A 15,619-nucleotide genomic window follows, 5' to 3' on the forward strand; every position below is an offset into this window, starting at 1 on the left:
CCCCCCCCCCCCCCCCCGCCCCGTCCCTTGACTGATGAATCTGTGCTTCTTCATGTTGAACACCAATTGGAAGAAGCACTGAGGGTAGCAAGGGCACAAAATGTACTCTGGTTGGGGGACCTCAGTGTCCAACACCAAAAGTGGCTCCATTACTGATCGAGCTGGCTGAGTCCTAAAGGACGTATCTGCTAGACTGGGTCTGCAGCAGGTGGTGAGGGAACCAACCAGAGGGAAAAACCTACCAGACCTCATCCTCACCAATCTACCTGTCGCAGATGCATCTGTCTATGACAGTATTGATAGGAGTGACTACCGCACAGTCGAGACAAAGTCCTGTCTTCACATTGAGGATACCCACCATCGTGTTGTGGGGCACTACCACTGTGCTAAATGGGATAGATTTTGAACAGATCGAGCAACTCAAAACTGGGCATCCATGAGGCACTGTGGGCCATCTGCAGCAGCAGACTTGTATTCAACCACAATCTGTAACTTAATGGCCCGGCATATCCCTCACTCTACCATTACCATCAAGCCGGGGGACCAACCCTGGCTCAATGAAGAGTGTAGGGGGGCATGCCAGGAGCAGCACCAGGCATACTTAAAATGAGGTGTCAGCCTGGTGAAGCTACAACACAGGACTACTTGCATGCCAAATCGCTAAAGCAGCATGCGATAGGGCTAAGCGATCCCGCAATCAGCGGATCAGATCTAAGCTCTGCAGTCCTGCCACATCCAGTCGTGAATGGTGATAGACAATTAAACAACTGACAGAAGGAGGAGGCTCCACAAATATCTTCATCCTCAACAATGGGGAGCCCAGCACATCAGCGCAAAAGACAAGGATGAAGCATTTGCATCGATGTTCAGCCAGAAGTGCCGAGTGGATGATCAATCCCGGTCTCCTCCTGAGGTCCCCAGCATCACAGTTGCCAATCTTAAACCAATCCGATTCACTCCATGTGATATCAAAAAACAGCTGAAGGCACTGAATACTGCAAATGCTACGGGCCCTGACAACATTCCGGCAAAAGTACTGAAGACTTGTGCTCCAGAACTAGCCAAGTCCCTAGCCAAGCTGTTCCAGTACATCTACAACACTGGCCTCTGCCCGGCAAAGTGGAAAATTGCCCCGCTATGTCCTGTCTACAGAAAGCAGGGCAAATCCAATCCAGCCAATAATCGATCTATCAGTCTACTTCCGATCATCAGCAAAGTGATGGAAGGGATCATCGACAGTGCTATCAAGCAGCACTTGCTCAGCAATAACCTGCTCACTGATGCTCAGTTTGGGTTCCGCCAGGGCCACTCAGCCCCTGACCTCATTACAGCCTTGGGCCAAACATGGATAGAGTTGAATTCCAGAGGTGAGGTGAGAGCAACTGCTGTTGACATCAAGACAGCATTTGACTGAGTATGGCTCAAGGAGCCCTAGCAAATCTGGAGTCAATGGGAATCAGGGGGAATACTGTCCGCTGGTTGGAGTTATACCTGGCACAAAGGAAGATGGTTGTGAAGGTTGGAGGTCAATCGTTTCAGTCCCAGGACATCACTGCAGGAGTTCCTCCAGGGTCATTCGTGTCCTAGGCCCAACCATCTTCAGCTGCTTCATCAATGACCACCTCTCCATCATAAGGTCAGAAGCGGGGATGTTCGCTGATGATTGCATCTTGTTCAGTACTATTCGCGACGACTCAGTTACTGAAGCAGCCCATGTCCAGATGCAGCAAGACCTGGACAACATCCAGGCATAGGCTGATAAGTGGCAAGTAACATTCGCCCTACACAAGTGTCAGACAATGACCTCCAACAAGAGAGAATCTGACCATCTCCCCTTGACGTTCAATGGCATTACCATCGCTAAATCCCCCACTATCGACATCCTGGGGGGTCACCATTTACCAGAAACTCAACTGGACCAGCCACATAAATGCTATGGCTACAAGAGCAGGGCAGAGGCTGGGAATTCTGCAGCGAGTACTCACCTTATGTCTCCCCAAAGCCTGTCCATCATCTACAAGGCACGAGTCAGGAGTGTGATGGAATACTCTCCACTTGCCTGGACGGGTGCAGCTCCAACAACACGCAAGAAGCTCGACACCATCCAGGACAAAGCAGCCCGCTTGATTGGCAACCCATACACCACCTTAAACATTCACTCCCTCCATCATCGCACGGTGGCAGCAGTGTCTACCATTTACAAGATTCAGTGCAGCAACTCACCAAGGTTCCTTCGATAGCATCTTCCAAGCCCATGACCTCTACCACCTAGAAGGACAAGAGCAACAGATGCATGGGACCACCACCTTTGCAAGTTCCCCTCCAAGCCACACACCATCCTGACTTGAAACTATATCGCCGTTCCTTTCCTGTCGCTGGGTCAAAATCCTGGAACTCCCTTCCTAACAGCACTGTGGATGTACCTGCACCCCAAGGACTGCAGCGGTTCAGGAAGGCAGCTCACTACCACCTTGTCAAGTGCAATTAAGGATGGGCAATAAATACAGGCTAAGGTAGCGACATCCACATCCTTCGAACGAATAATAGAAAAAAGTAGCGATTGTGAATTGTTATGGAAAAGTTCATATGGAAACGGTGTTAATTATGTGCAAAAACTTGCATTTTCACAGTGCTGAATGCCTCATAAGATGGACTATAAGTCTTTACATGCCATCTCAATTTTTAATTTGCAGGATTCTTGTTTTGGGATATTATGACTTTTAAATTTAACTGCAATGTTGAAAGCTGAAACTTTACCATCTGCAGGACTTAAATTTATTTGAGCATCCAAATCTGTAGCTTTTGTTTGTAGCTGTCAGTTATACCATGGTGTTTACTGTTGTGTTTAAAAAAAAAAATTGTTGCTGCTGCAGATTTTGTTTCTATCGCCTGTTTCAAGATTTTTTTTAACATTAGTTGTACAGAAAGGTTTATAATTTAGCAACGTTTAAATTGATTTTTGAATTCTGCACCGTTAACACACAGCGCAGCTTAAAAGTAAATGTCTCCAAATGCCTTGTGTATCTGTGGAAAGGAGAATTCTGATGGTGGTTTGGCTTGTAAACCTGTCTGCAATGAGCAGTCTGGGATCAGCTCCAGATCTTGATGTAAATGATGGCTGTGGTGCAGCATACATTCAGTGACAGAGTGTAATGTATGATTAGTTTGACAGTTCTCAGCCGGCTGCTTGGTGGGAAGGATTTGACCATGGTAAACTAGCCCAACAGATTGGCAAAATGAGGGGATCCTTTTGCTAATGCCCAGCAAGCTGGTTGTGAATGTGCTGTTCACTGAGAGTTTCTCCTGTTGGTTTAATCTGGTGATGGTGCACTGTACGGATTCTGTTGGGAAGTTTACAACTTTGTTAGCTACATTTCCATATTGAGGGTGTTGCAGATGCTTGAATTTGAAAAACCTGCCTGGAATTAGCACAAGACTGAAGATTAGAGGAAAAAGCAAGTTTAACAAGACTGTTGGCTCTCTCAAATGCTAATCACTTACACAAAGTAATTCCCGGCTTTAGTATAAATCTTCAAGTTTAGTGTGTGTTTTAAATTGGGACAACACAAGCCAAGTGGTAAAGGAACAGCTTTCATTGAGTCATTATGACTCAATCTTTTTGAAGTTTTACTTTTTCCTTTAGATAATTATGTATGTTGTTGGATAGAGACTGAGGATTCATCATACTTGCTGGCAGCAAAGGCGATAGTTTACAATTTTTTTTATCATTCGCTTATTGCAGTTATCGAACTCAACTATTAGTTGCAGTCAACCACAAGTAAGGCAGAGGAAAAGGAGTTCAGAATTTCAAAATGCTAATGGTGCATACACAAACCTGCTTTTGTATCCAATTCATTTGAGTAGTTCAGAGTGGAGGGATAGAATAAATTCTAAGAGTGAGGGGGATCTCACATGTTATACATTTTTCAGTTGAGTGAAATAAATTTGGCATTTCATTGTTTGTATTCAGTACTTTATTTGTAAAACATTTGATTTAAAGTAAATTTGGCATTGGACTGGATTCTGCTGGGGGTGTGGGGGAGGTTTGATGGCGAACTGTTAGCATTCATCCGTCAGTACCCCTATGAAACTGACCGCAATTTCAGAATATTCGGCATGCGCAGATTAGTGTTGAAATCCTGAAGTTGCAGTCTGTCGCTCAGGGCTCTGACACAGACTGCGCTACGGCTCCTTTCAGAGCTGGAAATCATGAAATCAGCAAGAATTTCAACTTTCTTGCCCAACATCGTCGTTTGAAACCCCTTTTTAAAAAAAAATACACCTTGTTCATTTAGGTGCAACTTTTTTTTCACGACGATGTGATTAAAATTTGAATAGAACTGACTGTGAAATGTTATAATCATGGAGTATTGTTAAATGGTTAATAGATTTTTAAAGCTAATTTAAAAAATTTTTTTTTCATATTTTTGTTTCTACCTTCACCCATATGTGTGCCCCAATCGTTTGCTCTATTTTAAAAAGCTATATTTATTTTGGAGTTTCTGGTTTCCTGTTTGGGGAAATCTTTTAGTGCTTGGACAGCCTAGTGACATTTCTGGGAGTGCCCAGTAAAGCACTACATCTGCACAGCGATAGAGGTGAAATTTCCACCAGAGATTGCTAAATCTCTCCGTGAAATCTACAAGTGCCTTCGCTGCTGACTGCAAAATCTGGTCCATTATTTATTAAAATTTTACAAATGCAATCATTTTCCTCCCTGTCTCAAAAAAGAGATTTATACTGAAATATGCTTTGGACTGATATATATTGTATGCCTATTTTGTAAGAGACTTGGATGGAGATAACTTTGGGATGGGGTGAGGAGGGACATATGCTTAGAATTTTGAAAATGAGGCACACTATTAACAGAGTCCAGAGGGAGTTCCAACTTGTATTTACTTCACACACTGTTCCTTTTTGAGTAGTGCCATGGGATTTTTTTTTTTTAACATACTCCTGAAGAGGAAGATGGTTCCTCGGTTTCACATCTCATCTAAATGACAGCACCTCCAAAAATACAGTACACTCTCAACTGCTCTGAAATGTCAGCCTAGGTTATGTGCTCAAATCCTGGAGTAGGACTTGAATCCACAACCTAACTGAGAGGCAAGAGTGTTGCCAGTAAGCCAAGGCTGACATTTGGTTTGCATCCATGGTCAGTGTTTCTGGATCGTAAAATCAGAACACAAACTTGAAAGACATAATATTCATGTAATCCTATTGACAAAAAATACTTTATGAAAACTGGAAATGCAACTTGGAAGGAAAGTTACAACTGTCAAACGAGCAAATCTGTGGAGTAATCAGGCTAAGGTTAAATTTTATACCAACAGTTGGAAGCCATTTGACTTCTTCCGCTCTGCCCTAACAGAATGGTCAAATCCAAATAAGATTGCAAAAAAATTAAACACTTACATTAATTAATTAAGCATTAATGTAGGCTTGGCCATGTGAGCCGCATGGAAGATGGCAGGATCCCCAAAGACACATTGTACAGCGAGCTCGCCACTGGTATCAGACCCACCGGCCGTCCATGTCTCCGTTATAAAGACGTCTGCAAACGCGACATGAAATCGTGTGACATTGATCACAAGTCGTGGGAGTCAGTTGCCAGCATTCGCCAGAGCTGGCGGGCAGCCATAAAGACAGGGCTAAATTGTGGCGAGTCGAAGAGACTTAGTAGTTGGCAGGAAAAAAGACAGAGGCGCAAGGGGAGAGCCAACTGTGCAACAGCCCCAACAAACAAATTTCTCTGCAGCACCTGTGGAAGAGCCTGTCACTCCAGAATTGGCCTTTATAGCCACTCCAGGCGCTGCTTCACAAACCACTGACCACCTCCAGGCGCGTATCCATTGTCTCTCGAGATAAGGAGGCCCAAAAGAATGTAGCCTCTCAGCAGTTTTGGAAATAGCTTTTCCAGAAAATCCCCAATGTGATAATGTTAAACTGTCCTCGTCGGCTGCCCCTCAATTCGAGGATGACGTCTCCTCAAGGTCACTAGTTTCTGCCATGGGTCTTCTGGTGATTGAACAGGCTGCTTCTCGACCTGCAGATCTTTGGGCGCGTGGGGCAGGACATCTCACGAGGTAGTGGGATCCGGAGTGCAGGATTTGCTTCCTTTTCTTTCCTTCTCTGCCACCACTCTGCCTCATCATTAAGGTGTTTGGACTCAAAGCATGATGCAGCTTGAAGGACAAGTTGTCGCCATTTTGAACGATTGGTAGCAAGCACCTCCCAGTCATCAATGTCAATGCTGTCATTGACATTGATGACTGGGAGGTGCTTGCTACCAATCGTTCAATGCTGTCATTGACATTGACATTAAACCATTCTAACCATTCATAGTAAGGAATGAAGCTTTTTGGTCCTTAGCAGTAGTCAGCATTTGATTTTATCTCCAAGCTTATTGTGCAAACAGAAATGTAGCTTCACTTTAAATGACTGTACGACATTTTATGCATACCTTTAATGAAATTTTCTGACAAAATCTTGAGTAAGTAGTTCTTCACCACCTAGTAAATGTTTTGAACTGACATTTTAATTCCAATGTAAGATGAACAACTTATTTATAAAGTGGGACTTATGACATAGATTCATCTTGATATCCAGAGGTCAGAGCTCATATCAGTTCCACAAATGGGCAATGTTGGTGAACTCCCTATAATCTGTTAAAGTTCAAAAAAGCAAGGAGTTTCTGCGTTTCTTTAAATAATCCTAATTGTATGAGTCCACTGAGCAGAACTGCTTGGATTTTTCATATCTCTTCCCTGAAACTATGCATGGTTGAAGATTATTGTCAAGTCACTGATTTTTTTAAGGATGTGGATTTGTAAATTTCTTATCTAACTTAGGAGATCTTAGCACAATCTACAAATAAGTTTCAGATATATTCATATCTGAAGCAGAAAAATGTTACAATCTTAAGTGGGTTTCAAGAACAGCTGATCTGACAAATTCTAAGTCTTGTTCACTTCATTCTGTTTAAATTCCGGGGTAGAAAGGAAGGGTTGTAAAAAGTAGCTGACAACTGCATGAATCATGACACAAGAAATGATTGCTGTTTCGGCCCCCCAAAGTCCAGAGCAGCCTTGTTGACGCCAATTTAAAATGGAAAATTGCAGCCTAATAGTTAAATAGTGACTCTCCAATTTGTCTTTGAATTGTGCAAATAACAATTCAATTTTTATTTTTTATGACTGTTATATTTCATCTGATTATATGCTCTTCCATATATAACTAAAATTCAGATGACTGACAGTCAAATTATCAGAAATACAGTCTGCTTGTCTATTTTTCCACAAGATATAACTGGGTGACTATTGTACCTTGCTCTGTCTGGTAAACTCACTTTGTTATAAAGGATATTTTATCTTTTTTTTTTAAATGCCATAACTTCAAATGATTTAACAAAAGGTTGTCATTTTTGGTCTTTCCAAACTGAATTTGTTATTTTATAACAGAATCTTTCATTTAATCCAAATACTGCTCTTTGTGAGTCTGTTTTACCTGTCTCATTCTAAATGCTATCTGGTGTGAGCTGCTTTCGATTAAACCGTGCACAGCTATCCAATTAACTAATTCTAATATCTGCATTAATAAATGCAGTCTGGATTAAAATGGGTAATGTGGTCTGTTCTGATCAGGTGTTTCAATCCAGACTTGGATGTTGTAGTGTAATCCATATAATCTAGAAATTATTAAATTATTTCAAATGTTCTTAAACCGACTTATAATTGAATTATTGTTCCTCTCTTATTGCAGTAATGCACCTCAGAGTGGATTTTCTCTTATTCAAGTTGACAGTGTGAATGTCACCATGAAGGAGATCCTGCAGAAGGCTCTAAAAAGGAGAAAAGGTTCACAAAAGGCTGCAGGTAAAAATGAGAAGCCAAGAATTTTAAAGTGACTAAATTGAGTTACGCGCAATGTTGTGATTTAATGCACATTGATGTTATGTGACTAGTGACTCTTGCATCTGCAGTTTTACAAGCACATTGGTTACATTTGGATTCTTAAACTTTGCATTGTTAAAACTAGTTCACCCATTTTTAACATTTAGATTGCTTAGAGGATCAGAGAAACTTTTGTTCACCAGACTGTCAAGATTTATACATTTTTATCTAATACACTGATGCTGAAAAAATGTGTAATATATTGATCCAGTATAAAATAGTGATGTATATTGATCCAGAGTTATCAGGAATGATAACCCAAAGCTACAAAGCAAAATCTAAAGCAGGTCACGCCAGATAATCTTGATGCAATTTTACATAAAGGTTTAAAAAAAAGTCACATTGCCAGTTCTCGCAGTTATTTCTCCCTCATACTTTATCTTTACTCTTTTTATTTTGGTTTGTTTTAATTTTATTCTATTCGAGCCATTTCTTCTATTTTCACACTTAATACGTTTAGATTTCTTTCCTCCATGTTTTCTGTGGTCAAAGGATCTATTTTCGAATTGGGAGCAACTTATATAAAAAAGCATACTGCCACATGGTTTGCTAAAACCAGAAGCTGATTATTCAGGTGGCAAAGGCCTGAAGGTTAACATCTGTGTTAAATAGGAACAGGCTGGCCAAGGATGAGTCTTCTCACTGATGACCCAAGAAAGAAGAATGCATCTGGATGAGTGAACTTTATGGTTCTGTTGTTTTCCCTTTTTTCCATATTAAAAAGGCCCAAGATCAGTTTGCAAATATACCGTAAAAGAAAATATATCAGCATCGTTGCTGTAGATTTGGTGCAAGGGAATTCCATTGTTGGATACATTTTCAAAGTATTTGTTCCATTAAAATAGATGTACCTGGAGCTTCAATAAGGGTAACATATAAACACATTTCTGAGAAAACTAACTTTGGGGGGAACCTAATTATTTATGCTACTAGATGAAGAAATTTCTGATTCTTTATAATTATTTGTACATGAAAGATCTCTCGAGACTTATAACATTATTCCCCTTTGACATTTATCCTTGGCTCTAGAGGCCTGCTCAAGTTGGGAAAAAGAACCCGACCCGAACCACAGCGGACCTGAGCCTGACCCAGCCCGAGTCCCTCCGATTTTGCCCCGAGCCCAACCCGACCATCCATTTACTTACCTTCCTTGACACCGAACCTGCAAGAAGCTGCAGCGCACGCGTGATGATGTCATAGTGACGTCACTCGCTCACTGCTCAGGTAAGTTTTTAAAATTTCAATAGTTACAAGCAGAGCACTTACCGTGTGTGTCCGGCCCGACCCGACCTGGACTCGGCCCAGGAAGTCGGAACTCCTAAGGCTAGTGGCCAACAATTTTTCCCTTGAATCTGAGGAAGCAGAAACGGGGTTAGAAGTAGATCCAACAGGGTATTGCTATCAAAGCTACATTTGGAACAGAGGAAACTTGAATTACAGGAGATGGAGAAAGAAAGAGCCTTGCAGAAGGAACGTGAAGAAAATGAAAGGCAGATGAGGGACAGAGAAAGAATATTCCGGAAAGAATGCGAAGAGAGAGAGCTGAGGCATCTTGAGTTAACTAGGGGGCGACAGAGTAACCCCAGTGAAAGCATGGCCAATTTAGAGGAACGTAATTCAGGGCTGGGTACATAATTGTTAAAACTAGCTCAGCTAATCCCAAAATTCAATGAGGAAGATGTAGAAGCTTATTTTGTGTCCTTTGAGAAACTGGCAAGGCAGCTACAATGGCCAGCTGAGACTTGGCCTCTTTTATTACAAAGCAAGCTAACTGGAAAAGCCCATGAAGTTGATTTTCTGTTGCCAGATGAGAGGTCATTAAGTTATGAACTGACAAAAAATTGCTAGCCTCGGGGCATATGAATTTGTACTCAAAGCCTATCGCCAAAAGTTTCGAACCCTCAAGAAACAAGCTGATCAAACTTAGCTCGAGTTTGAAAGAAGTAAGTAGCTGGTTTTTGCCAGTGGCTGAGGGCTTTTAAAGTGCAGCTCAGTTATGAGAATCTCAGAGAAGTAATTCTGTTAGAGGAATTTAAACACTCTCTCCCACTCTCCATAAAGACCCATGTAGAGGAGCCGCGGGATCAGAGAGCCCGGCAAGCGGCCGTTCTGGCCAATGAGTTTGCTTTAATTTATAAGTCGGTCTCCAGGGGAGAACCTTTCCTAGTCATTCCCACAAATCTGAAAAGGACAAACGATGGGAAAGTGATTGGAACCCAAGCAGTCCTGGGAGAGAAAGAAAAGCAGTACACACAGAGGGCCCTCCTTTAGCCAAAAAGGAAGGTGCTGTGAGCAGTAAGAGTCAGACCCGGAGACCTGTGTGCTTCCATTGTAATAAAGCAGGGCATTTAAAAGCTGACTGCTGGAAACTAAAGGGAAAACCTGGAGGATTAATCAGGGCACATCCGCTCAGTGAAAAAGGGAGCCTGATAGAAAGCACAGCAGAACAAGCTGTGGCTTTAACTGCAGTAAGTATGAGACCCAGGAAGCTCACGGCTGCATGCTCAGGAAAATTTAGTAGGATTCCTGAGAGTTATCAGGGTTTTTGTCTGAAGGGAAAGTAACCCCATACCCCTCCAGTGGGGCAAGCATGCCCATAGTAATTCTCAGGGACACAGGGGCCACTAGATGGGGAAAGACCTGACCTTTTCCCCAGAGAGTGCAGTGAACTAGCTGAGGCTCAGCGAGCCGACCCAGTATTGCGAAATTAGCACAGTCTGAAAGTGAAGCAGAGGTAGTCCCTGATTGCTACTATTTAAAGAATGAGGTACTGATGAAGAAATGGAATTCTCCTCACAGACCTGAGAGCAAGGAGTGGGCAGTAGTTCAACAATTAGTGGTGCTGCAGAGGTACCAGGGAGAAATATTAAGAAGGCTCACGAGACTACAGTGGCTGTACATGCCGATATACGAAGACCAAAGCCTGCATAAGACAGCAGTGTGACTGGCCAAAACTCCACCAAGATGTGGTGGAGTACTGCAGGAGTTGCCACATGTGCCAGGTTGAGGGGAAAACACAACCTACAGTGAATCCTGCACCTCTAAATACTGTGTTAGGAGGACCCTCCAGGAGAGGTCTAGTGAACTGTAAGGGACTGGCTGGCAAAAGGTTAGACAAGGAAGGGGAAAAAGGGTCCAAGAGGGCAAGTTAAAGGAAGTCCGGCAGGAATCTCGGATGAAAACCCCTACTGTCCAGTCAGCCAACCCCGAAAAACGTGAGAAGTTAGACCCCCACATCCTCCTACATAAATGAAGACACTAAAAGCACCCCACCAGAGTTGCTAACAGCATTTACAAGAACCTACAGACACAAATAAAGATCTCTAAGAGGCAGAGAAACTGTGAGGGTGATGCCTCACCTAGTCGAAGTGCCGCAGGGGAGTGCAGTAGAGTCTGCACAAATACCTACAGACAGGAGTGTCCCAGAGAACAAAGAGATTAACAAAGAATCCTCCTCCACAGTCAGAGGAAAAGGGAACCAACCATCCTCTGAAGTCAAAAGCCTTTGCATGACTCAGCAAAGCACTGAAAGAGAGTTGAGGATAGACCCGCCCACTACTGACTCTCTTGGGGGAAAAAATTTCCAAGTTAGGGGTAATTAAATCTAACGCACATTAATTTTGCCACATGGACATTACATTTCAAATCCTTGCTGGGAAGAAGGGAAGGCTTGTTACAAGGACTGCCAGACCTTGGCTGGAAAAAACATTTGCACATTAACAGTGTTTGGAACAAAGGTGCTATCCCCTGCTCCAATACAATCCACAAACAGACATGGTCAAACCAGTTAGTCACATGATTAATCTGCTTGGCAGTCTGGTTTTTTTTCTGAATTGTACAGTTTGAACTGAGTTTGAACTGGTTGACTTGCCACAGCCTCTCCTATCTGCTCCCATCTCTTTCTCACGGAACTCCAAAACCCACTGAAGACACATGAACCCCAAGAGAGAAAAGTCTCCTACGGTGAACAAGGTTCAAGAAGAATACTGAGCCCCAATGAAAAGCAAGATCTACCTACAATCAAGGACTCTGTAGGGAGCTTGAAGAACCGTAACAACAACTCTTCAGATGTTGCTTCAAACCTTTCCACTTTATTTTTCTTCTGCTTTTTTCTGTCTCTATTTACATGTGTGTATCACGTATGCATGCTAGCGTGGGCCGTGGCATATATCCATAGGCGTTAACTGAATTAGAGTTTAAGTTTAATAAAATTTCAACTTTTCTTCTTTAAACCAAAGAAAGCCTGTTTGTGCTGGTTTCTTTGCCTTGTAATTGGAAAGCGGTGCACAAAAATGCACCAAGGGGGGAGCTAAAAACACTGTGTTTAAAATTAAACCCTATTACTCTTAAGACCAGGTGAAGGCTGAAAGGGAACCCTAGACCTCTTTCTCACTTGTTCGTAGAAGAAGGTTGTAGGGCGGTTACAGTGAAAGCCATGAAGAGATTTCAACACAAGGATGCGACTGTTAAATTTGTGGTGTTTTGGTGGAGATCAATGTAGATCAGCAAGTACAGGTGTGATGGGTGAGCGGGACTTGGTGTAGGTTAGGATATGGAGAGCAGATCTTGGTGAGCTCATATTTATGGATGATGGAAGATGGGAGGCCAGCCAGGAGAGCATTGGAATAGGCAAGTGTGGATCTAGCAGTAGCATGAATGAGGAGTTCCGCACAGATGGTTGGAGGCAGGGGCAGAGATGGGTGATGTTTTGGAGGTGGGACTAGGTGTTCTTAGTGATGGTGAGGTTAAGGGGCTAGGAGCTTAGCTTAGGGTCAAACACAATGCATGAGGTTGCAAATAGTGTGGTGTTCTGAAAGTGCTTCTTTTAAAATATTTTTTGTGGACTCGTTTCTTAGAATTATGGACATTGGTTAATTTTGTAAAATGACAAGATTCCATGGATGTGTTTTTTTTTAACAAGGGTCAGTGAGTGGTCTTGTTTGAAAACAAACCTTTGCTGGATGACACATGCCTTAAGCTTAATAAACAACAGAAACCTTGGTGACTTGGGGGTGATGTTTACAGAGAAGTGACATGTCAAGATTTATGGTGGTCAGGGGGTTTCACTTTTGGGATATTGTTTTGGTTCAGTTGGAGTGTGGACTGTGTTGAAAGTAGCAGGGGTTGGTAGCTTGCTGAAAAACACCCAGCTCCTCTTTCTCTACCTCTTTCGGAAAAGAACCCTGCGAATCCAGTGTTTGAGAGCTAAAACCCCCCTGATGCCGCATTTCTCCTGAGAACCACCTATAAAGCCTGCCAGATTACATTTTGATGCCGTCTGGAAAGAAAGGCTCCGGAAAAGATCCCAGTGACCCATCTGCGTGTACTAGGATGCCTGACTCTATGCATTTTTTGGGACACAACATGTCTCATCCTTTTTTTCTTCAAGAATTAGCAAGTATTGGCCAACGTATACTTTTTTGTCTTTTTTTGTAAAGGACCTCTGGAGAGAGAGAATTTTTTTTTACTTTAACCAGTGTGTGTTGGGTATTTAAAGAAAGTGAACTTTCATATTTCAATCTGTGTGTTAATGCTTTGCTTCATTACTGAATAAGTCATGCTTTATAATAAACTGATAATTTTGTTGTTTATTAAAGAAACCTGGTTTATTCTGGGATGAAGAGTAGAGTCAGTGATTGACCGTATAGTGGAGAAGTGGAACTAGAAAAGACAGTGCACTCCTCCCGCCTCGGTCATAACAGTGGTTGAAACTTTAGTCAACAAGGGAAGGGAACTGTATACAATGTCAGCTAGTATGGGGGCCAAGAAAGGAAATTGGTAGTCAGCACTTTAGTTGGAATAGAGTTGAGAGAGCCTGTATGTCATGAACAAGAATACTAAACCCAAACTTGTTCTCATCCAATTTTTAAATGATCTTTTCAGTGGTGGGGAGGGGGGGTCACTGAATAGCAGTCAGGGAAGGAAAACCTGACATTTCTTCCTTTCACCCCCTCCACTCCAAGCTCAGAGAGACTGCAACAATAATAGCATCCTTGCTGAGCTCAGCTAACCCAGTGAGAACTGAATTAACAGACTGGAAATTAAATCTCACCTTCTGTTCCCAGTAGCTTAGTATCCTATGGTATGTAGCAGATAGGATTAAGGTAGATCTAAGACTTTCAGAATTCTGAAAAGTTCCAGGAGGGTAAATAATGAAAGATTGTTTTCAGTGGTTGTTTACAAGGGGTCATAGTCTCAGATTCTCACCAGGCAATGAAGGGGGAAGTTAAAGACATTTTTGTCCCCCACAATGTCGTTAGAGCATGAAACGCTTTACCACAGGTCACTGCTGAGGCAGAGATTATAACATTATTTAAAGGAAATTGGATAAATATTTGAAAAGGAAAAGGATATAAAATGATGTGAGGAAAAGAGCAGGGAAATCAGATTAGAGTTGACAGTCTTGGTTCAAGAGTTAGCAGGTGCAGTGAACACAATGGCCTCCGTTTGTGCTATTAGTTCTGTAATTCTATACTGGATTGGTACTGTAATACTGTCATTTACTAGGTTTTTTTTGTCAGTGCAGGTACTATTTAGTACTCGGTAATATAGATCCATTACCATTGACCATTGCAAAATGGGAAAATAATCTTGAAGTTGGGATAATGGGAACAATAATGTAATAATCTTCTAATGAACCTATCTAGGAAATAGATAGGTTCATTAGAAGACTGGTTCCATTTTAGTATTAATAATGGCGCACCAATACATTCCAAAAAGTGACTGTAATACTATGAAATTAGAATCTCATTCATTGTACTGTGATGTTCAGTTCACTTGTCAAAGAAACTGTAAAATTGAAGAAAGTAATTCATTCGAATTTTTTAAAGTTCTTGCAAGCTTTTAGTTTTGGTGACTGCAGCTTTGACAGTAGCGAAGGTGCGAGAGCGAGCTTACAGCTGGGAAGTCAATTTCAGTGGAAGTTTAAAAGTTAATTCCCTTTTGTTTTCGGAGGACCAGGGGACTGCTGGGTAAGTAAAAACTATATATTTGGGTGGTTTTTCAGTAGATTTGTTGGGAATTTAGAATAGAGGGAATGGAAGTTAAGGCAGTTGTATGTTCCTCCTGCAGGATGTGGGAGGTAAGGGTCGCCAAGAGTGTCCCTGCTGACTGCATCTGCGGGAAGTGCACCCAACTCCAGCTCCTCGAGAACCGCGTTAGGGAACTGGAGCTGGATGAACTTCGGATCATTCGGGAGGCGGAGGGGGTTATTGAGAGGAGTTATGGGGAGGTAGTCACACCTCAGGTAAAAGAAGTAGGTAGATGGGTTACCGTCAGGGGAAGGAGAGCGAACCAGCAGGCAGTGCAGGGATCCCCTGTGGCCGTTTCCCTCAACAACAGGTATACCGTTTTGGATACTGTTGCAGGGGACGACTTACCAGGGGTAAGCAATGGGGTACAGGTCTCTGGCACAGAGTCTGTCCCTGTTGCTCAGAAGGGAAGGGGGAAGAGGAGCAGAGCATGAGTCATTGGGGCTCCATAGTTAGGGGAACAGATAGGTTCTGTGGGAACGAGAGAGACTCACGGTTGGTATGTTGCCTCCCAGGTGCCAGGGTTCGTGATGTCTCGGATCGTGTTTTTGGGATCCTTAAGGGGGAGGGGGAGCAGCCCCAAGTCGTGGTCCACATAGGCACCAATGACATAGGTAGGAAGAGAGATGGGGATTT

The 15,619-nt window shown here is 42.6% G+C and overlaps 1 protein-coding gene across 10 annotated transcripts in view; it reads left to right on the top strand.

The window, feature by feature from the left end:
• mapkap1 (MAPK associated protein 1) overlaps positions 1-15,619 on the top strand; it is a 305,427-nt gene that overhangs the window by 169,128 nt on the left and 120,680 nt on the right. For all 10 annotated transcript variants that reach the window (XM_068012486.1, XM_068012482.1, XM_068012484.1 and 7 more), the window contains one exon: positions 7,762-7,874. In XM_068012486.1, coding sequence (XP_067868587.1) covers positions 7,762-7,874 — 113 coding nt within the window. The remainder of the gene's footprint in view (positions 1-7,761; positions 7,875-15,619) is intronic.

Source organism: Heterodontus francisci, chromosome 32 (genome assembly GCF_036365525.1).
Source record: "Heterodontus francisci isolate sHetFra1 chromosome 32, sHetFra1.hap1, whole genome shotgun sequence".
NCBI lineage: Eukaryota > Metazoa > Chordata > Chondrichthyes > Heterodontiformes > Heterodontidae > Heterodontus > Heterodontus francisci.